Source organism: Lipotes vexillifer, unplaced genomic scaffold (assembly GCF_000442215.2).
Source record: "Lipotes vexillifer unplaced genomic scaffold, Lipotes_vexillifer_v1.1 scaffold1044, whole genome shotgun sequence".
NCBI classification, from domain to species: domain Eukaryota; kingdom Metazoa; phylum Chordata; class Mammalia; order Artiodactyla; family Lipotidae; genus Lipotes; species Lipotes vexillifer.
This window is the reverse complement of record NW_006779681.1, coordinates 134534-161885: the sequence shown is the minus strand read 5'-3', so window position 1 is coordinate 161885 and position 27352 is coordinate 134534. Positions and strand designations below refer to the sequence as shown.

The 27352-nt window shown below is 44.8% G+C and overlaps 1 protein-coding gene and 1 non-coding gene across 2 annotated transcripts in view; one reads left to right on the top strand and one right to left on the bottom strand.

Moving 5' to 3' along the window:
• CDS2 (CDP-diacylglycerol synthase 2) overlaps positions 1-27352 on the bottom strand; it is a 66208-nt gene that overhangs the window by 5643 nt on the left and 33213 nt on the right. Inside the window, exons 2-7 of the mRNA XM_007452863.1 lie at positions 8147-8283; positions 6769-6865; positions 5915-6012; positions 3256-3395; positions 1422-1480; positions 696-778 (exon numbers count right to left, since the gene is read on the bottom strand). Of these exons, the coding sequence (XP_007452925.1) occupies positions 696-778; positions 1422-1480; positions 3256-3395; positions 5915-6012; positions 6769-6865; positions 8147-8283 (614 nt within the window). The remainder of the gene's footprint in view (positions 1-695; positions 779-1421; positions 1481-3255; positions 3396-5914; positions 6013-6768; positions 6866-8146; positions 8284-27352) is intronic.
• Positions 4786-4858, top strand: TRNAE-CUC (transfer RNA glutamic acid (anticodon CUC)). Its single transcript has one exon. It is a non-coding gene; the product is annotated as a tRNA-Glu (tRNA).

Below are 27352 nucleotides of genomic sequence, written 5' to 3'. Positions count from 1 at the left end.
TGATAGATTACCTGCTGAAACCATTGCATTTGTGGAATAAAATCTACTAAGTATATCATTCTTTTGACACATTGCCAGATTCCATTCGCTAATAGTTTATTTAGAATAGTATATCTATAATCATAAAAGAAATCAGTTTATCATTCTTGTTTCTCCCTCCCTATGCTTTTATCAGCTTTAATATTAAGGGGTGGCTAAAACTCAGCTGCTATCATTGGTCATTTTTTCCAGGTGTGGATTCTTATGCAATTTTCAAAGTTCTTTTATAGTTACTGATCTATTCAAGTTTTCTTCTTCGTGATTTTTACTCGGTGACCTCTTGTCAGGAAATCATGATTTTTTCTTCTAGATTTTCAAATTTGTTGCCATATAGTTGCATTGCCTTTGATCCTTTAAATATCCCTCCACCTGTTAGTCTAGAACAGTGGTTCTCAAAGTGTAGGTCCCAACCAGCAGCATCAGCATCACCTGGGAATGTACTAGAAATTCAAGTTCTCAGGCCCCACCCCATAGCTACTGAAGCAGAAACTCAGGAGTGGGGGTGCCCAGCAACCTGTGTTGCAACTAGGCCTGCAAGGGATTCTGATGTAGCTCAGGTGAGAACCTCTGGCTTAGACAGTTCATCAGTTTTTCAGCCCACCTATACGAAAACACCCACAAAATAAAAGGAACCCCCAACACACAACATCACTCACCAGATCATTCCTTCAAACAGGTTGTGGATAACAAGATGTGACTGGGTTACAACAATCAGTAATGTTACATGGGTCCAGCCAAACTGCAAAAGAAGATAAAGGATAAACTTTACCTAACAGTTTAGCTTGAAAGGAACTTCAAATAACCGTTAATACCAAATAGAAAATTGCTTAGAAACAGGTAGGAAAGATATCTGCTTCTGTACCTGTCTTACAGGAAGTGAAAAAGGTATAGAACAGGCCTCTGGGAAGAACTATGTTCCCCAGCTACAGCTGCCATCAAAAGGAGGGCCCATATGGCCCATTAGTTAGTCCTTCTATGCTCCAAAAGCCTGGGTACTTCTCATTTTCTTAGTAAGTATTTATTGAGTGCTTAGAACACTCAGAGAGGGGATGTTTTTAGGTTGAGGGAGTGATATAGCAGGCAGGATATCTATGGGCAATGCCTAAAGCTTCACCTTGAGCCTTACCTCAAGGCCACCCTCAGGTCCAGAGGGCAAAGACTACTTAGGGTGTAAATTACATAACAGTGATTGGGTCTAGGTGGATAAAGAGCCACCAAACTTCACTAGGGATGCCTCCTTCATCCTCTAGGTTCCAGATGAATAAGAACAGACTGCATTCCAGGGTTCTGATTTATCACTGAAAGGATGAGAGGCCTGTGGAGTTCCCACAGAATTTCACTTATGCCAAGAATTTTGACACTGACGCGCATATTTCCCTTACCATGTAGAACTGCAGTCGATAATGCTTCTTGACCAGACTCAGCACAAACATGCAGAATCCTAGTTTGAGGAAGAGGAGGAGAAAGGGCAAAATGAATCACATTCTGCATTTATCTTTGTCCTAGTCATTTCCTTTAGCTGTGTTAAGCAGTCCTTTGCTAATTTTCTGGCAGCAGTTAACCAGCCAGGGCACAAATTCATAGCCCAAGGGAATAAAACCAGATAAGCAGTCAGAAGGAAAAAATGACTCCTTCAAGACAATTAAAGGAAGGCAATATTTAAAAATCTTGCAGACTACACTCAACTTAGGACATTGTTCACCAGACAGAAATGTTTTGATCCTAGAGCAGGGGCCGACAACAGTCAGGCCAGCTGCCTGTTTTTATAAACAAACTTTTATTAGAACACAACCATACCTATTTGTTTACATATTGTCCAGGGTTCCTTCTGTGCTACAATGGCAGAACTGAGGAGATGCAACAGAGACCCTATAGCCCCCAAAGCCTAAAATATTTATTATCTGGACCTTTTAAGAAAAAGTTTGCAAACCTCTGTCCTAAAGAACAGGCAGAAGGAGGATCCACCTGGTATGGGGCCAAGGCCATCCTTGCATCTCTCTCCTACTGACCCATATGACCGAACTCTCCAGGAAGAAAAGCGATTTTACCCATAAGTGTGCTGGGTCCCTCAAAAGCAGCCCTGCCCAGAAGAGAGCACATCACTATTCAAGACCCCTGGCCTCCCTTTGTGGGGCTGCTCCCAGGCTCTGAGGCATGCTCTCTATCCTCAACACAGCAGACCTCTCGGAAGTGGACTTCATATTTTAATAGCCAGGTGTCATTCACAGAGCCAAGTATTGCCATCAAGCTGATGAACAACAGGTAAGACTGAAACTTATTAAGTCAGAACAAATTTCTCATATGCCTCAAACTGGCTTTGAGGGTAACTATGAAGAATGCATTACTAGCATTACTGTACAGTCTTAACTGAGTTTAGATTGACAGAGCACTTTACTGTTTGTCAAGTTGCAATGTATCTGATCAAATCCTCACAGTAATGCTCCTGTTTTAGCTTTAGATTACAGAAGAGCGAACTGAGATTCAAAGAGTAAGCTCCTGGCTCCTTTGAAGTCACAGGTCTTTTTAAACCCAAATCAATAAAATTTCTAATAAACTGAAATGTCCCTTTTTTTAAATTAATTTTTATTGGAGCATAGTTGATTTACAATGTGTGTTAGTTTCTGCTGTACAGCAAAGTGAACCAGTTATACACATATATATATGTATGTGTGTGTGTGTGTGTGTATATATATATATACACACACACACACACACACACACACACACACACACACACACACACACACACTCTTTTTTAGATGCTATTCCCATATAGGTCATTACAGAGTACTGAATAGAGTTCCCTGTGCTATACAGCAGGTTCTTGTTAGTTATCTATTTTATATATAGTAGTGTATATGTCAATGCAATGTCCCTTTTTATATACAAGTTCCTGGGTGGTTTTTGTTTCAGTCATGCTGCAGAATCTCTGCCAAGAGGACAGTCAGGACAAGACCATCCTATGCAGTCCTCCAACAGAGGCTGGAACACAAGGACAGGTGGCACAAACTCAGCCTCCACAACCACACAAGCCCCTTGGTCTCATTTCTCTTAGTAAAGAGCTGCTACAGCTAACGTAAGGCAGAATCCTTAGCTCTGCTCCCCTAAGTGGTCAGAGTTAATGTCATCAAAACCTTACATTGACCAAGAAATGCCCCAACTCAGCAGACATGCAAAAACAAGACATACACAACTGGTGAGCTGCTTGACGCATACCTGTTAGATAGAGAGTAAAGGAAATGAATCGGTGGTATTTACTGAGAATCCGCAAAGGTTCCTCTCTCTGGACCAGAGTGAAGAAGTAATCTGTCACTGTTTCGCCATAGAAGAAATAATTTACACACAGTAGAAAGTACCTGTAAGAGAATACAGGTCACTGCCAAGGGGAGCACATGTGGCCTCTCCTTTAAAGCGAGGCTGTTAGAAAGCCTCGAGGACCAAAGATCCACCTGACCCCCAAGACCCCCGGGGGCAGCTCACACAGGGACCAGCAGATCACCATTCCCTGTTCTCTGGTGACACTACAGGTGAGACGTTTATCTAGAAATTTGTGGCTTTCATTCACTCTCCATTTATCATAAACCTGGGACTCAAATTTCTGCCCCTTCTGCAGCATTACCAGGTCTAACTTAACACTCAAACTGTAAGACAACCCTCTGAAAGGCACCTCATCCTGCCTCCGCAGCCTTACGTCCACTCTTCCTGACACAAACCTTGCACACCTATCAAAATGGACTTCTCTGGCTTTGCCAACTGTCTGCTTGGTTCCCTTCTTTTCCCTGCCTGGAATATCCTCTTCACTTACCCAGTTTATCACTCGTTGCTCAAATACCATTTTCTTCATAAAAACCTTGCATGACCTAACATGATATCTGCCTCCCCTGCATTTATTTCTATAGTACAAAGTATTTGCTCCTTCCACTAAGCAATTAATTATGCTTCAGACTGTCTTCCTCTCTGATGCCTGGCTCTGACACACAAACCTTTCACTAGCGCTAACTCTTCATTTGTTTATGACCTCTCTCCTCTACTGGAAGGAGCTCTGAGGAGGGAGAAGACATGGCTCATATACCTTTGCGGCCTCACTGGTGTTTCTGAGTATGGGAACCAGCAGCCCTACTCTAAACACTCAACAAGGATCCAGACGACGAAGAGAGGGGAGAGCTTCTCTCTTCCATTTTTTTTTTTTTTAATTGTGCAAGTTCAAGAACTCCCATACTGGGCTTGTTTTCTGTTATGTGAAAAACACTTCCTTTGTACAGTGACCAGAGTCAGGGGTCAGACATCCTGAGTATGTTAACAAAATTCATAACATTGCTTTCCAGCTATAGAAGACCCACAAGAGAGACCTACATCTTAACCCAGGTGGCAAGCACAGGTCCTGTGGAGACTGTGAGGCAGCTTGTGCTGCTGGATGACGAGGAAGCATCTCTCAGAAGGATGTGTCCAGGCCAAGTCCGAGCACATCAACTCCCTTGGCCATAACCAAGTTGCCGGGGCCCAAAACACTACTCTCTGGCCTGGTAAGTAATGAAATCAATGCCCGAGACCCAGCACAGCAGGGTGAGAAGAACCTGTATTTGCCCGAAGTCTTCTCAGGACTACACAGTACTCTGCTCACATGTCACCAGCTGAGAAGAGTGTGGTCAGTACAGCAGCGAGTTTCAGATCAGGAAGGGGTCTCGGACATCATCTGCACTATAGGTTTTGATCCTGTTTTTGCTTCAAGACAGCCAAGCCCGGAATTCCCTGGTGGCCCAGCGGTTAGGACTCTGCGCTCTCACTGCCGAGGGCCCAGGTTCAATCCCTGGTCAGGGAACTAAGATCTTGCATGCAGCGTGGCATGGCCAAAAAAAAAAAAAAAAAAAGCCAAGCCCCAACTATATGCTGCCTATAAGAGGCCCGCTTCAGCTTTAAGGATACACATAGGCTCAAGGTAAAGGTGTGGCAAAAGGTATTTCATGAAAATGAAAACCAAAGGAAATCAGAGTTAGCTACACCTATATCAAACAAAATATCTTTGAGTCGAAAATTGTAATGAGACAAAATGGTCTATATATAACAATAAAGGGTCAATTAATCAAGAATATACAATGTTCATAAATACATTTTCACCCAGTATTGTAGCACTTAAGTATATTAAGCAAATACTAACAAATCTGAAGGGACTAATGACAATGCAACAATAATAGAGGACCTCCATGGATGGAACATCCAGATAGAAAATCAACAAGGAAACATTAAACTCAGACCATACATTAAACCAAATTGACCTAACAGACATTTAGCGGGGCAGGGCAAAAAAAAAAAAAAAAAAAAGCCAAGCCCCTTCCTAGGAGGAGAAAGCAGAGTTCCTCTGAGGAGTCCCAATCCCCTGCACTCAGTCTCACTCCTGCTCACTGGCACCCAAGGAGCCTCCGAGGAACTAGGGCTCCAAAACCACAGTTTGAAAAGCACTGCCTAGGTCTCAACCATCTGTTTTAAGGATGAGGAAGTCAAGTTCCAGAGATAGCAACACCAGCACTGACAACTCCCAGATGATTCTTGTGGGATGCTGAGATACTAGAGCATGAAAAATGCACTGATCTAGAAAAGGGGGGCCATTGTGCAGAGTCTAAGGAATTCAAATACTGATGCAAACACAGTCACAGATGCAGCTGGTCTGGTTTCTTCCGAGGAAGAGTCCAGACTCTGGGTAACTACCCAAACGCTCCTCACAGGCCAACCATACAGTCCAGCCTATGCAATACTTGGGTCTCAAAGGCACTGTGAAGGTCCATGGCCATCACAGTCTCCCTCCCACCATGATTGTAAATACCTACCACAAACACTTGTCCAAATCTGTTAAGGGTTTCTGTGGGGCTAAAGAGCTTACCAGCTGAGGGTTCTGAACCAGGGCAGGTCATAGGAGTGGTAGACATTGTAGCCAATAGTGATAATCTCATGGAAACACTTAATCTGAACACACATCACCTGCAGGACACAGAAGAATTAGAACACTTGTCAACTCCCCAATTCTTATGATCTTTGGAAACAGAAACCAACAGGTCATGGGCCTTCAAGAAAAACCACTGTATTTAAGAACAATGTCGGTCCTTCAGTGATTCCGCTCTCCTTTCTCTCTCACACCACCCCACAGGGTAGTGAGGCCCATTAAGTCACACAGAGTAAATGTAATTTCTCACAATAAATATATGCTTCTGAAACTTCAATTAACTTTTTATTGTAGAACACCCCCCCACCACCTCAGGACGCAATATCTTCCATTCTTGACTTTGAATAGAAATACATACTTGAAAAGTCCCAACTGCTCTGCTCAGCTCTCATCTGTTAGTCATTTGACCCTGTCCATGACAGTGGGAAGACTAACAGCAAAGTACTGTGGACTGGGATTTCTTAACAAAAAAGTCCTAAAACCTAGGAGGGAGACTCCAGGAAAACAAGAAACAAAACCAAGAGTCACACAGAATCGTAGCCAGGGTCCCAGTCTGATCAAAGAGCTGAAGTAATAAAATCAAATTTTAAAGTGATCCTTAATTCACACACAAATGGCCCTCCAGCTGGCTGCTGGAAGGTGAGAAATCACAGCTATTCTAAGGCAGATGTGGTCTGAAGAGCCTGGACCCCAAGTGATTCCCAGAACCAACCCAACACCTGGCACTTAAAATGACCAGTCCTGTAGGAAAAAGTGAAGGCAAAACTATAAAACAGCATATAAATGGCACTTACAATCATCATTAAAACCATTGGTCCCAGGTAAATGATGATGAAGAAAAATGCAATCATGGCCAAAGTCAAGATGCCTCTCACCCACCAGTTCTTCCATCTAAGTTAGAGGGGGGGGAAGGAGAAAACATGTCAGGAGCCCAGAAAGAACTGAGGCACAAACCCAAGGGGGATGGTTCTTCCTGGGTTGAGAGGGCCCTGAGGTCAATCCTTTCCAGGAGTATGTCCTTCACCTTGACAGAGGCAGTAGCCCAGTAGCCACATGCTGGGAGGAGCAGAGCCGCCAGAGCCATTACATCATCCACGCTAAACTCAGCAAGTCCTCCAAGGTCCACAGAAAAACACACCTAGCTTGTGTCTTAACGAAGGAATCAGGCAAAAGACCCAAGGGAACAATGCCCTCTACTTCTGCATCTACTTGGATGGCTTCTATGGGCTTCTCTATCTGAGGAAAAAACTATGAATATTTTTCCTGCAGCAGAATCCTACATTGCTCTGACCCTGCATTGCTATGGTGATAACAGTATCAAACACAGTGGTAATAATAGCTATCATACGTATGTACCTGGCACTTCTATAAGGACTTTACATGTATTAATTGATTCAACCCTCAACACTACTAGCTTTTACAACAGATGAAGAAAAGGATGCACAGTTCATATACCTGTGAAGTGTTTAAGCTGAGATTTGAATCCTGGGAGTCTGGCTCCAGAACCCATGCCCTTAACCACTGCACAATACAGCCTTTCAAAGGGACAAATGTGTGGGAGGCATGCCCAGGAACACTCTTAGATAATGTTTTGGGGTCTTATAGTTTGCCTTTTTAATCTGCCCACACAGCTGGTATCGGAAGGACCAGAATCTCAAGGGACCAAAATTTTAACCCTGAATTCACCCAAGTTGAGATGTTTCTCAATTCTTATAGGAAAATTCAAGGAATGTCCACAATGTATGTGTGTGAGAGAGGGAAAACTGAACTCTTAACTAGAAACTTGGGCTCCTCAGTGTAAAGCAACCTGCCCATTAGTCACAAACCCCAAGGATCATTCATCTTCACGTGCTGTGTCAGTGACCACCCCCATGTCCACTCGTTCCTCCTCCTTAGACAGCACCTCCCAGACAGCCTAGAGCACCCTTCAAGGCCAGATCCACCCAGGCAGCGCTCGTAGTCACTGTTAAGCACTAGATGATACTCAATGGAGCCCTAGGCAAAGGCAGGGGAGACTGTGGCCAATGAAAGCGGGCAGGCCTGCACCTCACACTCTAACAGATGTGGGCTCCTGCTACAAGACTGTGGGCTCTCTAAGGGCTTCGGGTCTTCCATGACACTTGGAGACAGTGCAAGCCCCCAGCAAGCACTTGCATCATTAAGCCAAGCTACCTTGAAGACAAGTTGGAAAGGGCCCTGTTGAGGACCTCTGGGGTATCGTCTACAGAGGTTGGTAGGGTGACAGCTTCCACTCGGCTCTCACTGTCCGATGCAGTCTCTCCATCTGCCTTTGCTTCTGCCTCCGACTCCTACATAGCAGAAAAACAAGAGGAAAAGGTCACAAGCGCTGAATAGGATACTGGGTGTAGACATCCAAAAAGACCCATCCACCTTTGAGAACCCCTCTCCATCAACACCTAAGTCACACAGGGAGCAGCCCCTGCTCTGCCACAAGCTATGGATGCTCAGAACCACCAAGACAGGCCAGGCTCTCTCGGGGAAAGCTGGGTGTTCAGGCTATTGCCCCCCGGCAACAGGGCTCCCCAAAGTCCATGGTGTTACTTCCAGACTTCACAAGAACACCCCATAAGGAGGCCAGCCCCACTCAGTGTGGAAGCCCTATGGGACCACTAACTCGAGTCACTGCTTCACCAGGACTGGTGTGTACCACTGCCCTCTCCCAGCCACCAGGCCTGGGCATCAGCAGACACTTTGATGTCACTCACGGAGTTGCCACCAGACCCCAGCCACATAAGGAAATGCTCACAGGAACTCACCCTGCTCCCCAGCCTGTGTGAAGGGACCAGAGCCATGCCAACAACAGGTTCTCCATCCAGAGTACCATGGAGCAGGCTGCTCTACATCCTAGGGACCATCCTTCTACTCAGAGCTTTTATTTCTTAGGAGAATTTAGAATAGCTGCTGTGAGAAGAGGTGCAGGAGAAATCAAATCACTTGGAATCAGAGTAACAATACTACACAGTATTTGAATAGCCCTTCACAGTTTTGAGAGCATCTCCCACACCTGTGAACATCTGAGCAGCTCTGGGAGGAAGGGAAGGAAGATGGAAAGATCCCTGTTTACAAATGAAGAAAGAGGGGCTCTGAGAAATTCGATGGCTGGCCCCAAATCTCCTACTAACCAGGTCTCTGACTTCAGTGTGTTCATCCCACTAGATTTCCTTTTATGTAAGCATCTCGGAATCCATTTTATTCTTCACTAAGAGATTCAGAATAAAGTAAACTGAAAATGGCAAAAGGATGTTTCACCAAAGGGTCAAATATTTCATTACATACATGTGCAAACAAAAAGACAGTTATATCTTTCTTCAAATTGGACAATTTGAATTTCCCTGATGACTAATAAATATATGAAACTGAGGATCCCTTCACATGTTTCTTGGCCATTTGGATATCGTCTTCTGTGAAGTGTCTGTCAAGTCATTGGCCAGTTTTCTACTGAGTTTTCTTGCTTTCCTTTTTATTGATTTGTAGGAGTTTTTTTTTAATATGTTCCAGATTTAAGTACTTTGTGTCACTAACCGGTTCCTCCAGCCTTCTCTAACCCCCACGCCCCACCTCAGTCCTTCCCTTTCCTACAATCAGACCTTCTCCCTCCGGCTCAGCACTGGCCACAACAGGGACTTGGTGGGAGATTTTATAACTGTCTTCTGCCCCAACTGACCATAAGGTCCCTAAAGACAAGGATTATAACACCTTTTTCTCAGGATATCCTCATGCCTGGCACACAGATACTTACATAAAATACTTACAAATATATGGAAGGATGGTGGGAGGAAGAGAGGAATTAATTCCAGGTGTGGTAAAGCTGCTCCTGCCCTCATAGAGACAGCTGTTTCTAAATTAACTCACAACTGTGATAACACCACAAAACAGAGGCTTTACTGCAGAACTGCTGATACAGAGACAGCAAGCTTTGGTAAAGAACTTATGGAGGCACTTTGCTGTACAGCAGAAATTAACACAACATTGTAAATCAACTATACTTCAATTTAAAAAAAGAAATAACTTATGGAGGTGGCCTCATCCGTAGGATCTGAGGGGAAAAGCCACTACTTCCGATGATGGGGGTCAGTGCTCCTTCCTCCGCCACGCTTAGCCAGTGGCTCTGGACAAGTCACCCAAGTGACTTGTACTGTGCTTCCTCACCTAATAAAAGGAGCCCAGAAAGGACCCTCCTTATCTGGTAGGGGTTCCCTAGAAAGATTTAACCAAACCCCCACCCAGAGCTGTGCCTATTCCACTGCCCCACAAGGTTCTGAAATGCATGGATAATGTGGGATTATCCCTCTCTGATGGGACTGCGTGAAGACTGAGGCATTTGGAACAGCTTTCCATTCTTCATGTTAACATTATCATCCTCTCCCCATCAGCTACCATCATCTACCATCAGGAATATGAGGTAACGATGCTGTGGGATTATCTAGATCTGACCCCTCAACCAAGGGGCTTCAAAATGCAAGTACCAGAGCCCCACCAAGGCTTCCCACAGATGTTCTCCAGGAGTATCTAGAAGCCACAGGGGCTGAGGTGAGCACAGCAGGAGAGAGGACACAGGCATGCGTGCGTGCACACACACAAGCCCTAGCACAGTTTATTTTTAACTTATCCATCCTGTTGTCAAGGAAACTCACAAAGGCTGCTGGCTCCCCAGGCTAGGAAGGGCAGGAAGGAACCCAGGCAGAGCCCCTGCAGGGGAGGGGCAGGGAGCTCCAGCTCGGTACTAAGTCTCTGGACTTTGCAGGCCCTTTTACGAACGTTAGCCCAGATATCGCCATATCTGACTCCTCTCCTTCCTTGCTAGGAGGAAGTGCAGTGAAGAGAGGTATCCTGAAGCAGAAAGTAGCAAAAGGACAGAGAGAAATGTTAAAAAGATGCTGTGACTGTTGTTACTGTCAAGACATCAGGGGGCCTGGGATGAACAACTAAGAAATGAAGTAAACGCCCTAAAGAAACAAGCCTGAAGGAGATTAACTTTCCAGGTGTCACCTGCCTGTAAGCAAGTAACTCACTCCAGGGTCCTGAATAAGCATCCTCAGAGCCCTTACCTGGAGGTCTCCTCAGAGCAGGAGACAAACACCTACACAGGCAGCCACTCTCCCACAAGCTGAAACAGAGCCAAAAAAGGCAGAAGGGCAAATTCCTGTGAGGGAGGAAAGAGCACAGCCTGGGAAGACATGGATCAGGGTGGGGCAAATCGGCCAGCTCTCTGGACTCCACTCCAGGTGGAGATGTCGAGAAAGCAGGGCAAGGAACAGAAACCTTGGAGAACCTGGAATCCTGCAGCATTCTGGCTCCTCCCCATGCACGGGCAGGGCCTTCCACTTGGGCTGCTCATGCCCAAGTGAGGAGGTGAATGCTGGCGGCAGCTTCCATAGTGGGCCCAGAAGGAGGCAGAAACCTGGAGCCCAGGTTTTCACCCAGGAGAAAGTGGCACACGCAGGACCAAGAGTCAGACATGTCAAGCGCTTCACTGGTTTGCTCCTCCAGCTCCGCTGGTGAGACAGGCAGACGCCACAGAAGACTTTCTGCAGGAGGCGGCAGCGGCAGCCAGTCAGTCAAATCCCAGCCCTGGTGCTCATGACACTCAGCACAGGCCTCCAGTCTCTGGTCTTACCACTGGGGAAAGGACCCCCCCCCACGCCGCCATCTCTGATGGTTGTTGGGATGATCAAATGCAACATCAGTGAAAGTCTATTAAAACTATAAAGGGACTGAACAGCAACAGGCACCTGCTGCACCCACACCCACACCCCCAGTAGGCTGACCATGGCACACAGGACAGGAGCCCAAGAACCCTAAACACCTACCCCAGGCAACCTGGGCACCCTTCCCAAGGAGGGTAGAGCGGTGAAAGAATGGTGGTTATTAGGCTTTGCTGGGGCCCTGGGCTAATCAATTCTGTGGCTCAGCATCTGCCTGCCTTGCTTCCTCTTTCCTGTTTTCCATTCATCAAACAGGCGGCCCCAACTCAAAAATGATCCACTTCTCAAAACTCCCATGAAAGGTGGAGGTCTAAGACAGAGGCAGCAGTACATGGCAGTGCTCCCTGACGTGGGATGTGTATCGCACAGTCCACTGAGCTGCGGAAGGAAATATTAGGACTTATTTCTATTTAGCTCATTCAGCTTTCCTTTCTTGTGCATGCTTTATAAGGGACCTATCAGCACAGGTATATAACTGAGTGAGTCTGGGGCACATGGTAAAAGCATCACATATATGTTGGACACGGTGGTGTGTCAGTGACTGTGGTCTTCTTGATTCCCACTGCACTGAGCAGTGCCTGGAACGTAGCAGGCGCCCAAAGATTTGTTGGACTAATGAGCTAATTAATTCTACTTAACCTACCATGGACCAAAGTGTGTTTGCACTGAGCATATGACAGAACCCACTTGGATTTCCAGCTCGTGTGGCCCTTGCAGCAGGGCCAGACTAGTGTCCACTCTCATCCCCTCTCCCTGCTGACTGGTGGGTCTGAGGACTCAGCTCAGTAGCTCTGGGGCCAGAACACAGTGGCGGGGAAAGGCTGCCTTGCTGCTTCAAGCTGTCTCAGCACGGCTCCCAAGCATCCCCTCCTCCTTCCTTTCTTTCTTTTCAACCCAAGGGCCCAGATCAGAGGCTGAATAGGGCAGACCCTTGTCTCTCAGATTCTCTCTCAGTCACCGCCCATCCTCCCACAGTCCAGCAGCCATTTCTCAAGGGGGTTGTGGTGCTGCTGTAAACAGGAAACAAGAGCATTGCTTTAAAAGGAAAAAAAAAAGTTATCTCTAAGGCCTCCTTCCTTCTGGTTCACTAAGACTCTATAGGGAAAGGCAGAAGCACTTCAGGTGAGGGACACATGGAGAGTCTTGGGTACCAAGGGCTCAGGTTAAGACCTGTCAACATTCTTAGAGAAACTCATGCCTGAAAGGCTTCCCTTACCAGCCTACCAGGGTTCCTCAACCTGCTACAGCTGCCCAGACACCAATGAACTAGGGCTCAAAACAGCACAGAGGGCTTCCTTCAACACAAGCAAGAGAAGGCAGCGAGGCAGGGCCAGAAGGTGCAGTGATGGTGGGGAGAGGGGAGGTCCCTGTGGTCAAGGTCTGGCTTCCTGGCCTGAGAAGGGACCTGGCTTGGTCTGGAACAGCATCCGTAGGACCCATTTTCACTGTTATAATCTACTTAGAAAACCCTAGAGAGAACCCAAGCAGTTTAGAGAATACTAAGCTGCATTAAAACTCATAAGTTTCATTTAATGAGTGACTTCACAACTTACACAAACTATTTTTTGTACTGCTTTGGATGCAAATTACAAACCTTGTCCTGGAGGAAAATCATTCAGGCTGAGCCTAACCTTTCCACTAAGTATCATGCCTGCCATCTTCTTTTTTTTTTTTTTTTTTAACCTACTGTTGATTATTTAAGTATGAAGTACTTATAGTAAATTCTTAATCTAAGACATTTTTTCTTCTGTCAGCAAGAAGAATGGGGTAACACTTAACTTGTCTTCAGCTGGTATGTACTTAGGGATTCTGAATACTTGGAAAATATAATGCTAACTGGTCAACCAGGTAGAAGGGGCAGAGAGTAGGAAAGAAGGTGAGACAAAAATACATCATTTTAAAATTATTTGTCCCACTTTTGTCTCTCAACCTGAAAGGAGTACTATTTTCTCATCAAATATATTCACTCAAATATTTCATATTAAAACTTTGTTCAACCAAGTTAACAACCTATAAATTTGGGCCCTGGGTGCTTTCTTTTCAAACAGATGAGGTGGAGTCCCAGTGTAATACTGAGGGCCCTAGTTTAAAGTCTAGCAACATCTAGAATGTCTGTTCCCCGCTCAGCCAATCATTTTAGATCAGGGTAAGTCATATAACTTTTCTGGACCTATCTCCTCATTGACAGTAATAGACCTTGGACTAGATTCATTCAACAGATATTTACTGAGGTTTGAATATGTGCCATGAATAACGCTTCACTTAAGCATTAAAAAAGTAAAAAGCAGCCTCATCTTCAAGGAACTGAGAGTTAATAGGAGAGACACCTGTAAAAACTAATGTGTGTAATAAAGTGGGGTTTTTTTTAACTGAAGTATAGTTGACTTACAATGTTGTATTAGTTTCTGTTGTACAGTAAAGTGATTCAGTTATATACATATATTTTTTTCATATTCTTTTCCATTATGGTTTATTATTGAATACAGTTCCCTGTGCTACACAGTAGGACCTTGTTGTTTATCTATTTTATACATAAATAAATACAGTTTTTTTGTTTGTTTGTTTGTTTTTTTCTTGCGTTATGCGGGCCTCTCACTGCTGTGGCCTCTCCCATTTGCGGAGCACAGGCTCCGGACGCGCAGGCTCAGTGGCCATGGCTCACGGGCCCAGCCGCTCCGCGGCATGTGGGATCCTCCCGAAACGGGGCACGAACCCGCGTCTCCTGCATCGGCAGGCGGACTCTCAAGCACTGCGCCACCAGGGAAGCCCTGCCATCTTCTTAAACAAGCCCTGTGGCCAGTTGCCAGGAAAATCGACTCCCCCACTTGTAAGGAAAGAAATTACCAGACAGGTTTATCCTTAATATGAGTGTAAGGGACCTATGTGTCCTTCTTACTGAAAAAGCCAAGTAGACTTTCATCTGAGTTCCTGTTGGGGGGAAAAAAGTGTGCGTGTGTGTGTGTGTGTGTGTGTGTGTGTGTGGTGTTTGGAACAGCAAAGAAAATATTTCTAGCTTTTTCTAATGCTATCCTCATTTGACAAGTTCAATTGTCTGAACAAAGGATCAAAGGGGAAGAGCCTGGCTCTGAAAGTTTAGAATCATCCCTGGCATGGCCATATCCTGCCTTCAAAAGCCTCATATCAGTAATGTGATCCACAGAAAATGCATTCAACTACTCAAGATGGACTGCTTCCTTAAAGTACCTCCACACCAAAGAGCTCTCCAGAGGACACAGAAAGACACACATGCGGGAGGTTCAGCTTTTTGAAACCTTACTGGCTCTGAACCGTTTCACCCACAGACAATACTATTTACAATGAGCCACAGGGGTCTTTGCAGAGAACACACCACTGCCAGTCTTGGGCCTAGATAGGGCTCCTGTGGGAGGACAACTGTTCCCAGGACACCAGCACTGGGAGCCTCCCACGTGCTGCCATCCCCTTTCCTCCCCCTCCTCGGAGACCTTGCTCCACTGATCTCCCCTCCCTCCCCTCTGTCCTCCCGCCTCCCCCTCACCCCTGGCCCTCATTTACACCATTCAAACAGGCTCATCCAAGGAAAGCATCCTCTTCCCCACTTCACAGATGAACCTTTGGGAAGAGCTTTGAACACCCCATCCCCCTCCCTTGACTGACCTTCACCCTTGACGGGCTTTCATTCCTCCCTCAATCGACCTTCATTCCTCAAGCCACACCAAGCCACCTTCATTCCGGGGCATTCCCAGTCCTCCACCACCGGCACAGCCTTGCAGCGGCTTTTGACGTTATTATCGAGAAACACTCTTCCTTTGGCTTTCAAGCAGCACATCCTCCTGGTTTCCCACCTGCCTCTCTAGCCAGGCCTTCTTTAGCCAGCTCCTTGGCAGCTTCCTCTTCTTCAGCCTGTCCCTTAATTGAGGGACTCCACGAGGTTCTGTGCTGGGCACTCCTGTTCTACTGCCCACTCTCCCTGAGTAATCTCATTCAATCTGATGCCTCTAACTGCCTCTTCTTGAGCTTCAGACCCACACATCCAAACATACTGGATGTCCCCACCTTGGATGTCCCAAAGACACCTAAAATTTTCTGTGTGTTCAAAACCAGATTCATTCCCTTTCCCCTGAATTGGCAAGTGAGAAAGGTGGCCATCATCCTTGGTGCTTCCTGCCTTGGCTCCTATCACCAGGTCTGGGATCACTACCTCCAAAACAGCTTTTAGCTCCATCTATTCATTCCCCTTGCCTCTAGACCGCCCTTAACTCAAGCCAACATTGTCCCCCCTGGATAACTGTGACAGCCCAACCAGCCACCTCATCTCTGGCCTTAGTCTATTCCTACCTCCTCTCTACTCTTCACACTGCACCAAGAAGGACCTTCCAAAAAGAAAATCTGACCACGTCAACTCCCTGTGCAATACTCCTCCTGGAGCTCTCTGGGCTAAACTGAGGTGATTTTTCCACCTCCAGCAGTCTAAAGGATAGACTAAACTACAGGACAGATCTAAACATTTTTTTTAATGGTCTACAAGCCCCTTTGGGATCATGGTCTTGTATACCCTTCCAGCCTCGTCTCTCTCAGCCATTCTGAACTACAGTCAGTTCCTAGAACAGGCTGTACTTTCTTACCTTAGGCCTTTTGCTCATTCTGTTCCTACCTAGAACAGTCTCTGCAAATCACCCTCTTCAGAAACTCATCTCTCTTCTGGCCAACTATTATTTACTTCAGATCTCAGCTAAGAGATACCTTTCTCTCCAAACCTTCTGCCATGTGTCCCAGTGGCCCCCATCCTCCCTTAAGAATGCACCCCACACTGTATGGTCTCCTCCTGTAGACCACAATCTGGGTGGGGGCAAGGGGGAAATGTTGACTTCCTCACCACAGTACCCCCTACATCTGGCATGGTGCCTACAGAGAAGACAGTAAGTCTCACCACATCTGCCGAAGCAGCCACAGCCAATCATTCAGAGAGGACCCGGGGTTTACTAGATTGGCAGATAGCCGAGCGACAACAGCAATTCAACATTTTCCACGCTCTTAAAAGCACTATATGAGGCATTATAGGGTTGCAACCCATTGTCCCACTGTTCATCTCCTCTTCTTTCTTAGAACAGAAACCCTGATTTTTAGCTGGGCTTATAGAACCAAGACTACATTTTCCAGTTCTGGTCAATGAGATGTTAGCAGAAGCACTGTGTGCAATTCTACTATTTTTCCTTCATGCTGACTGGAATGTGGAAAGGCTAGTTGGAGCTCCGGCAACCATCTTGACCCATGATGTGAAAGCCACCTATTACCAATGACTAAGCAACAAGATAAAAGGAGGAGACCATCGAGGACAACTATGTAGCACGACAAAAGTGGTATGGGTCCTGGACTGCTCATTACATGCGAAAGAAGGGCACTTCTATCTTCTATCTTGGTAAGCTAGTGATATTCTGGGTTTTCTGTCATTTGTGGCCAAATACATAAGTGATAGAGGGGACTCAAAGAAGCACAGGATTTGTGATAGAGGTATGTCTGAGAAGGAGTTCAGAAAAGGAAGACGCAGCCTGCTTGAATACAAGGTTTTCTAATTCAGACAGACACTGCTGGATTAGGTCCCAACCTCCTCAAAACTGCTCTCTCATACATTAAACCAAGAGTTTGGATGACATAGGATAATTCCTGTTTGTTCTTTCTCCCAACACTCTCCTACCTCCCCCCATTAAAGCCTCCCTCTGGAGTAAATGTATTTGTTTACTAAAAGAACAAGCATACAACTCTAACCTAGTACCAATCATCATCAAAAGACATTACTTAATTCAGGATAGAGACTACCAGAGCTGGAAAAATCACCTCTGTCTCCTGGGAGGCTCTGCCCACAGTTCTGTTCTAATGATGCCACTTGTTTTCCACTGTCCTCCAGAGTCAAAGCAAGACACCAAAAATTAGAAGCCCTGCTGGAGTCCAATAGGTCCTCTTATCATCAGTTACCTAGTCAGGCATCTCTATTAGTATTTAAGAAAAAATGAGTCCATCCTGGGGGAGAAAGTAATTTTTTTAAAGTTTCCTCTTTATTAGAATAAGGCTCTTGCAAAGAAGAAAGTTTATCAAATATTACCAAAAGATCTAATAAGATGGGAAAGAAAAATATATTTGCAATCTCAAAATTGGGCTCAAGTGTACTCCCTAGACCTCAGCCAGAAAATGAAACCAGGACCAGCTGCTGGATTCCACATCTGATGAACCCCTAAACTATAAACCAACATCCAGTACCCGCCTCAGTGTCATGCATCTCCAACAGTTCTTACTACAAAGATTACTAGACAAGGTAAGTGGACATGAGAGCTAATGTCCCCAGTATCTCATGCCTCAAGCTCCCCCTGACCCTGTGGGTAGGCAAGCACCCTGAGCTGTTTACAGTATTGGAATAGTATAGTGTCACTTTATTTTAGTGTCACTATTCCTGATTCATAGCCAACAGTCATAGAAACAAGTGCCAATCAAATATACTGAGGAACAAGAAATTAACAGTGTTCTCATCCCAAAATTTCCATATTAGTTGTAGAAGAAATTATGAGAGCAACAATGCAAAATAGTTTTTGATAAACCACTAAGATCCCTGGGAAAAGGTGAAATAGGAAAATGAGAAAGCCATTTAAGAAATATAATACTCCTAATGATCAAAGATGAGACAATTTGAGCATTAAAATAAATAATAAACCAAAAGTGATTTAAACACAAAAATATGAAAATCTGAGTTCATAATGATAACTGTGCAAAGCCACAGAGACCACCTTTGAAGGTTGCTGGGACACCAGATCATCTTTTGAAAACCAATCATTAAAAGGAAAAGTGTGTTTATCGCACCCCTTCTGTACAATGGGTACAAAGAAATTGATTAAACTATTCTCTTTTGTCTTTGAAAAGTTCCTTTAATACAAAGGTTAAAAAAAAGAGTGCCTGGTCAGCTCAACTGCATATGACTTTCAGATATCCAGTACCTCAGCAGAGAAAAACCAATGTGCCCTCAAGTGTGATGTCCCAGGCTCTGGGGACTAAAATGAGTCTAAAATTTCTAACACATGAAGTAAATAAAACAACTTCAAAGATGCCAAATCAAATGGACATTCCAGTCTTCATCTTATGCAGGTCTTCTTCACCTATTGGCAATATTAGATCTAGCCGACCACTTCAATATTCTCTCAGCTTCCACGATACATACTTTCCAGGTTCTCATTCTACCTGACTGGCTGCTCTCAGTCTCCTGTGCTATTTTCCCTCTACCTGTCCTCTAAATGTTGATCTGGCTCTGGGCTCAATTCTGGACCCACTACACTCTCTCCCTTCAGTATTACCATCCAGCCCCTTGCCTTTAATTACCAATACCACGCCAACAATTCTGATGATTGTATCACCAACCCCAACCTCTCCTCCAGCGCCAGACCCAACTGCTATATTTCCAACTACTTACTGACATCTCCACTAGAAAGTTCTCACAGGCATCTCAAACATATCTGAACAGAACTGCTGACATTACCCACGAAACTGTTGATCCTCAAGTGCCTAGCTAGCCAGCTGATGGTGCCACAATCTATATCCTGCCTAAGCCAGAAACCCGGGAGTCATGCTTAATTCCTCTCTCCTCATCTTTCCCCAGGTACTGGACACTGCAGCTGACTCCCTCCTAAAATCCATTCTACTCCCCTTGCATGGTGTGTAGTAGCCTGTGCAAAATAATCATTTTAATCCCATGCTCTTTTCCACAGCGACACGTTCATGAACAGGCATTTAACCCCAGCATAACCCAATGGGGAACATGACTGTTCTGGAGTAGGCACTTGGCCTAAGATAGTATAATCAAATTAGAACTCTAGAATCAGTTAGATGACTGTGGGGAGAGACACTTGAGCTCTCTTCCCCCCACCAGCCTGAGAAAAAGGGGAACAGGTGGAGAGGCAGAGCCCCAGGTGCTACCGGCACTAGCCTGCATCTTCATGGGAGTCTTCAGATGATGCCAACACCTGAAAGCCACAGTGGAGTGAGGACCAAGAATGGCTTAAGCCAATGAATTGCATAATCTGCATGATCTATTATCTGCAACTGAAAAGCAATTAAAGTTCTGTTGGTTCTACAGCCAAAATATATATTGAACATATCCTTTCTATCTCCTCGGTCACTGGGCTCATCCCAGCCCCCATTATCTCTCACCTGCAAGTCTCCTAATTGCTCCTTCCACCCTCCACTCTCCTCACAAATAGCCAATGATCTTCCTAAAATACCTACCAGTGCATGCGTCTCCCCCATTTAAAACCCCTTTAATGAACTCTCACTATCTTAGCTTAACTTACCAGATCCCAACCTACCTCTCCTAGCCCTTCCCTGCACCAGTGATCTCCAGGGAGGATGGACCCACAGCCACAGTGGCCTTTCTGCTGTCTCTCAATACACTGAGCTAACTCCTGACTCAGAGCCTTCACCCTGACTCTGGAATGTTCTCACTGCTCAATCAGCCACCTCACTCAGTCTCCATTCAGATAGTCCCTCCTCAACGAGGGCTTTTCTGACCACCCTCCTTATAAAAGAATGGCTCAACTCCACCTCCATCATTCTCTATCTCCTTAGAATGCTTTCTTTTCTTTATAGCACTTACCAATGGCTGAAATTTATTATCAATAAATTTGAAGGCACTAGGGAATGCATACCGCTTCAACCCTTATCTGGTCTTGATAAACATTTTTCTTAAAGTAATACATATTCCTTAAAGATAACTGGGATATGCATCTTTAGAACCTCCAAATTATCCAAAATAATTAACGTTCTGATGTATTTCATGCTAGTCTTTTTCTACGTATACATGTTTTTTGGGGGGATAATAGCTGTAATCACACTGCACACCCAAGTCCTGTTTTGCTTCCTAGTCACCTCTGTCATCAATGACTTAGGTGAAACCACTGATGGCAGACTGATAAAACATGCAGGCGACACAAAGCTCAGAAAGATAGACAAACACTTAAAAATATCAATGTGCTAGAAAGACGGGCCAATTATACAAATATAAAATTAGACAGCAATTAACAGAAGACTTCAACCACCAGTTCAGAAGCACAAATTGAGGGAGATATAGCTTAACAGTAACATATACACCTGAAGACTTAAGGACTTTGTTTGGCAATCACAAATTAGTTTGAATAACAAAAACAAAAACTGATCCAATCGGTTCAAAACAAGACAACAGGCCCCAAATGGAGTCATTTATGTTAAGTTCCCATCACCAAACCGAGACAACCTACAGCTTTGGCTCTCCTAGAAATGGAATCTTAAACCAGTCGGTCAGGCGTTACCTAATCAGCACTATTTTGGGTAATGTGCCTGACAGATCCCTGCCATCTCCTAAAGAAAAGTAACTTTGCAGTAACTAATCTACTTTTTTGCCTAGTGTTAAGTCCCTTGTTCCCACTCTCTCCTGCCTATAAAAGTCTTTCATTCTGTACTGCTCTGGGAGCGCATTTCTGTCTGCTACACTGGATGCTGCCTGATTCATGATCATTGAATAAAGCCAATAATATCTTCAAATTTTACTCAGTTGAACTTTTTTTTAAAAAAAACAAACAAACCTGGGCTTCCCTGGTGGTGCAGTGGTTGAGAGTCCGCCTGCCGATGCAGGGGACACGGGTTCGTGCCCTGGTCTGGGAGGATCCCACATGCCGCGGAGCGGCTAGGCCCGTGAGCCATGGCCGCTGAGCCTGCGCGTCCGGAGCCCGTGCTCCGCAACAGGAGAGGCCACAGCAGTGAGAGGGCCGCGTACCGAAAAAAAAAAACCCTTAGGTTGTATTAACACAGGTATGGTACTGCTCTACTTAGCGTTGGTCAGACCTTACCTAGGGGCAAATATGTCCAGTACAAAGGTTAAAACAGTAAGGAGATACAAAAGGAACAAGACTGTAATAGAAATAGATGAAGAAACCAGAGAGGCTGAGCCTGGGGACCACTGAGAAATGAACATGGCATCACTGCATTGATAAAAAAGCAGAAACAGGTTTTATGTCCCTAACCAAGGAAAATTACTAGGTAAATTATGGTAAACCAACTTTCTGTGCAGCTATTAACAATACAACTATAAACACCATGCAGCAACACGAAAAAGGCAGAATGCAAAATTATGTCTATATGGGGTTTTAACTACATAAAGCTTGAAAACAGTTGATATATGTGTCAGTTATCAATCTATTGCCTCTCAGACTGGATCTTTGGTGATACTGCTGGGCTTGGATCAATCCTGGTATACTGCACATGTAGTGTTTTAATACCCAGCTTTGGTTCTCCCTTTTGTGATAACAGTTCTTTAATTTTGTTTTGGGGTAATCCTCTCTCCACCCCCACCCAGTGTAAGCAGGTAATTTATAACTAATTAGAGCACTGTGCTCCCTAGACCACTGGGTCAGAGGTAAACACATGACCCAATCATAGCAATTCCTTGTACTTCTTCTGGAGCCCCGAAGAAGAAGGCATAACCTTGTCAATGGGAACTTCCACCTGCTGGAAAATACTGTAACCATGTGAAACCTAGAAATGAAGCCAACGTGAAGGAGAGCCAAGAGATGGAGGGAGACTGGGGCTTGATGACATTGAGGCACTATATTAAACTAGGCCTGAAGCTAGAACCTCCTTGGTCTTTAAATTACATGAGCTAATAGAGCCCTTTTTCCCTTTTAATCAAGTTTGAGAAGCTTCTTTCATTTATAACTGAAACAGTCTTATTTTCTTCCTCTCCTCACACTTCTGTTCTTCTTCCCCACACTTCCTAAATGCCAGTGTTCCCTAAGCTTGTATTTCTGTAGTGCAGTGTACTGCACCCTTAGTACCATCAGTCTCTCTTCTATGGACCTACCTTCCGTAACACTAGATATATCCTCTCTCCCAAGCTACAGCACTACATTTCAACCCGTCAACAAGACACCTCTATGTCCAACCAGCACCTCAAAACTCAACAGGTCCAAAACGAACCACCTCCTCTACCACCCACACTAGCTCTTCCTCCTGTTTCTATCAGAATCTAATCTACCTGAGATGTGCTCCACAGGGAACAGTGACCTCATCACCACCTCCAAATCCCCCTCCCTACACCCCATCTGTCCTCAAACTGTGTGATCCTAACACTCCAGGGTTTCTCTTTATTCCCACTCTCACCCCTAGTATGCTTGCTAAAGTTTGCATGTCAACCCTTCTCTACTACACTGGCCTCCCAATTGATTTCTCCACTAATTCCTCCCTTCTCTAACTTATTCCCCACACACTCCCAAATTAATCTTCATAAAGCACAGCTCTGATTACACGCCTCATCCACTCATTTTTGCCTAGTGAACTAATGACAAATGGCCTCTCACCTCAGGTCCTCCAAGACCCGTCCACTACACCCAGCACAAACCACATGCTCCAACCAAGCACAGCTACTCATTGGCCCTGATTACCTCCCACCCTGTTCTCTTCTCCAGCTTTGTTCCCAGCCTTTTTTCCTCCTTGCTCATCCTTCAGGTCCCATCTTAGGAGCACTAAGACTCCTCAAAGAACGTCTTCCCTGATTTCCACCTACAGTAAACAGGAAAAAAAAAAAAACACCCCTCCCCAAAATAAATTGACTTCCTAGAAATCTGTGAATATTACATTATATGGCAAAAGAGTAAATATTACCTTATATAGCAAAAGGTGTGTTAATTAAGTTAAGGATCTTGAACAGAGGTGTTTATTCTGATTATCCAGTTGGGCCCTAAATGGAATCACATGTATTCTTATAAGAGAGAGGCAGAGGGAGATCTGATGCAGAAACAAAGGAGAAGACAATGTGAAGAAAGACCAGAAAGAAAGAGTGAGAGAGAGAGTGATGTGGCCACAAGCCAAGGGATGCCAAGATGTCACCAGAAGCTGGAAAGGGGCCTGGCATGGATTCGCCCCTAGAGCCTCTGAAAGGAGTATGGTCCTGCCAATACTTTGATTTCAGGCTTCCAGCCTCCAAAAACTGTGAGAGAATAATTTCCTGTTGTTTTAAGCCACCAGGTTTGTGGCAATTTGTTAGAACAGCTCCAGGAAACTAATACCCCACCCTGCTCACCAGTTTCCTCTTTCAATAAAGTTCCCACAGCATATCATGTGTCCTTCTTCCCACTAATTTTTGCACTTTGTAGTCATGTCCAGAGGGCATAATCTTAACATAATCTAATTTAGATTTCAAGCTCATCAAAAGTAAGGACTGGGCTTCCCTGGTGGCGCAGTGGTTGAAAATCCGCCTGCTGATGCAGGGGACACGGGTTTGTGCCCCAGTCCGGGAAGATCCCACATGCCACGGAGCGGCTGGGCCCGTGAGCCATGGCCGCTGAGCCTGCGCGTCCAGAGCCTGTGCTCCGCAACGGGAGAGGCCACAGCAGTGAGAGGCCCGCGTACCACAAAAAAAAAAAAAAAAGTAAGGACTGCCCTATTCATCTTTCTTTACCTTGAGTGCTCCTGGCCTAGAAGCTGGTAAAAGCTCAATGAGTGTTTTTTTAAACTCATTGAATTTTAATCAAATTCATCAACCTTTATCTACAAAACCTAGAATAATGGATGCCACCATTTGGGTAGGAAAGACAACTTTAGAGCTACAGTTACACAATTACAACTAATGACTAAAAGGACTAAATTTTCAGCCCTTCCCAAAGATTAAAATTATTTGGGGAGGGACACCCATAAAACCCAGGTGATAATGAGCTGTATTTCTGGACAGCAACTAATGTGTTGTCAGGAATAAAGAATAAATTGGCAGAGTGAAACCTTTTAAGCCCAAAATGGTTCAATGCTGCAAGAACATATAGGTACACTCATTTCCCTTGAAGAACGGGAAATACTCCAGGCAGAATCAGAACACACCTGTCCTTTAAGCCAACTGGACTGCATGCTGGAAGGTCCCTTCCAATGCTCACACTTTGAAATGCTACCTTCATATTAAGAAATACCTGCTTTATTCTTCTTTGTAAGATCATTACTACCTGAAATTATTACACATTTTTCTGTCTCCTCCACTAGAACATAAACTCCATGTGGAAGGGACTTTTATTTACTGCTATATCCCCATGGCCTACGACACTGCCTGGTACATAGGAGGTCCTCAATAAATGTCTCTGTACAAAGGGAGGAAGGGAAGAAAGAAGACAGCTTAAGGAATGACTAAGGAGTTATCCACTTCTGAGTCTATAGGTTAAAATGGCAGGCATAAATATCACACCACAATAGCCAACCACTTTGCACAAAATGTCTCCATCTCATGTCTGCAGGTTCTTTGTAGAAGGAATGTGAAAGTCTTAAGAATGTCATAAGGAAGAGCCATCAAACAGGAGAACAGAGGTGGGCAGCAGAACTGAGAAGACAATCAAGCAGCTGCTGACTGCCTTTCCCTCCATGCATTCGTGCAAAAAAGGAATACCTGCCTCCTGCAGCTTGGGCTTCCAGAAGCTGAGTTCTCCACCAAGCTAGTTTCTGCTCCAAGCACAGACAGACAGATGCATCAACCAAAAAAGAAATTACTCGCCACCTTAATAACATAGGCAACAGTGACTGGCAGCTACTTATTCTTCACACTGAACAGGCAGGCTGTCACCTCTACCCAACTCGATCTCAGCTGAGGGTTGAAGGTTTGATGAACAGAATAAACTCTAACATCTCTGTTATCTAGTATTAAGGAAAAACCTGCTAATCCATAGTGAAATTTCTAGATAACCAAAACGTACCTGCTTCATCGATAAAAAATGGTTTTCTTTTAAAGCTATTTAAAAGTAAATCTTCTATCCAAAACTGATTAACCACCTCTGCAACAAGGATGCTTAACCTATTATTCTACGTTTCCTTTGTTAAAAAATAAAATTCAACAAAGTATATTTTAAAGATCTTTTTGGTTGTATTCAATCATGATCAGGCAGCATCCAACTCAGCAGAAAGAAATAAGCTCCCAGGAGCTGCACAAAATGAAAGGCTTTTATAGGAAGAAGGGAGTGGGAACAAGGAAACTATACTAGCAAAAAAGTAGATTGGGGGAATTCCCTGGCAGTCCAGTGGTTAGGACTCTGCGCTTCCACTGCAGGGGGAGGGGTTCAATCCCTGGTCAGGGAAATAAGATCCCGAATGCTGTGCGCAGTGAGGCCAAAACAAACAAAAAAAAAAGGTAGATTGGTTATTGCAATATTACTTTCCTTCAGGGAATGGCAGGGGTCTATCAGGAGATTACCCTAAATAGTGCTGATTAGGTAACTCCTGAGTGACTGGTCTAAGATTCCATTTCTGGGAGAGCCAAAACAGTAAATAGTTCTCTTTGGTGATGTGGAGCTTAGCATAAGTGACTCCATTTTGGGCCTATTGTCTTGTTTTTAACACCTTGAATTCCCATTGCTCTTCCACCTGTGCAGATCTCAGGAGCTAATGAATGAAGAGGCTGTCTTCCCCAATAATACAGACCCTGTGCTTTAGTGCTCACGTTTGAATCCTAGAGTTTATCCTCCCTCAGTATCAGGCTACTGACATACTTGCCTTGAGAGCATTTCCAAGCTGCCTCTCTCCCAGAGAACTCTATCAGGGGTACAGCCTCTATCCAAGGCTCTGAGAACTAGGCCTGAGCTAAGAATGGACAGAGCCAGTGAACTGTTCACAGCCTGAGAGAGTGCTCAGGCTCAGTGCCCAGTCAAGGACTTCTGGGCATAGACTGTGGACATCAGCCCCAGCTGTTCTCAGAGCATTTACTCCAAGAGCTCCTGGCTGGGAGCAACAATCTCTTAACCACAAAGGCTTGAGGACAGCTCAGTACTTAGGCCTTACAGGTAGGTGAACCTGAGAAAGACACAGGGCAGGAAGAAATCACCCATAGGCTTCCACAGGCAGGGAGGGATCACCACAGTGCTCTGCTGCACGGTGAGAATGAAAGCTGTGTTCATGCAGTCCAAGTTGCTTGTCACAACTGCATGCCATCGAGACTCAGGGCAGGCCACCCCAAAATATGCCACAATGGTATATTGATTATTTTGAATTAGTCATTTAAGAAACAGCCAATGCAAGAAGGACACTCTGACCCTCCTTGCTGTCCCCTGAAAGCAGGAAATCTCTCATGTGTAAGGTGCACTCCCTGCATCTGGAGCTTTAGGAGGACACCCTTATAGCCAAGTGATAGGGAATTCAGCCAAGAAGCCTATATAAACAAACGTTGTTAACTTCTTTAATTTACTACCCCAAGCCCAAATGCTGTTTACATTCTTCACTAATTGGGCACCGAAAACCTAAGCTTCTTCATCCTGCCAGTTCTTCACAAACTATCTAAAAAGTATAAAAGCTGCCTGCTGTGGCCACTTCTTAGGTCCCATTCCTATGGGACCTCCATGCGCATGAATTAAAATTTCTTTTTCTCCTGTTAATCTGTCTTGTGTCAATTTTATTATTAGTCCAGCCACAGAACTTAAGGGGGGTAGAGGGGGAAATTTCCTCCTCCCCGACAACAGTAATTTTTAGTTTAGCCTTTTTATGCATTTAAATTTTTACTTGATATTCTGTAGCATGTCCAAATTTTGTGCATCTGAACCATTTAGTTTTTTTTTTTTTTTTTTTTGGGTTTCGGGGGCCTCTCACTTCTGTGGCCTCTCCCGTTGCGGAGCATAGGCTCCGGACGCGCAGGCTCAGCGGCCAT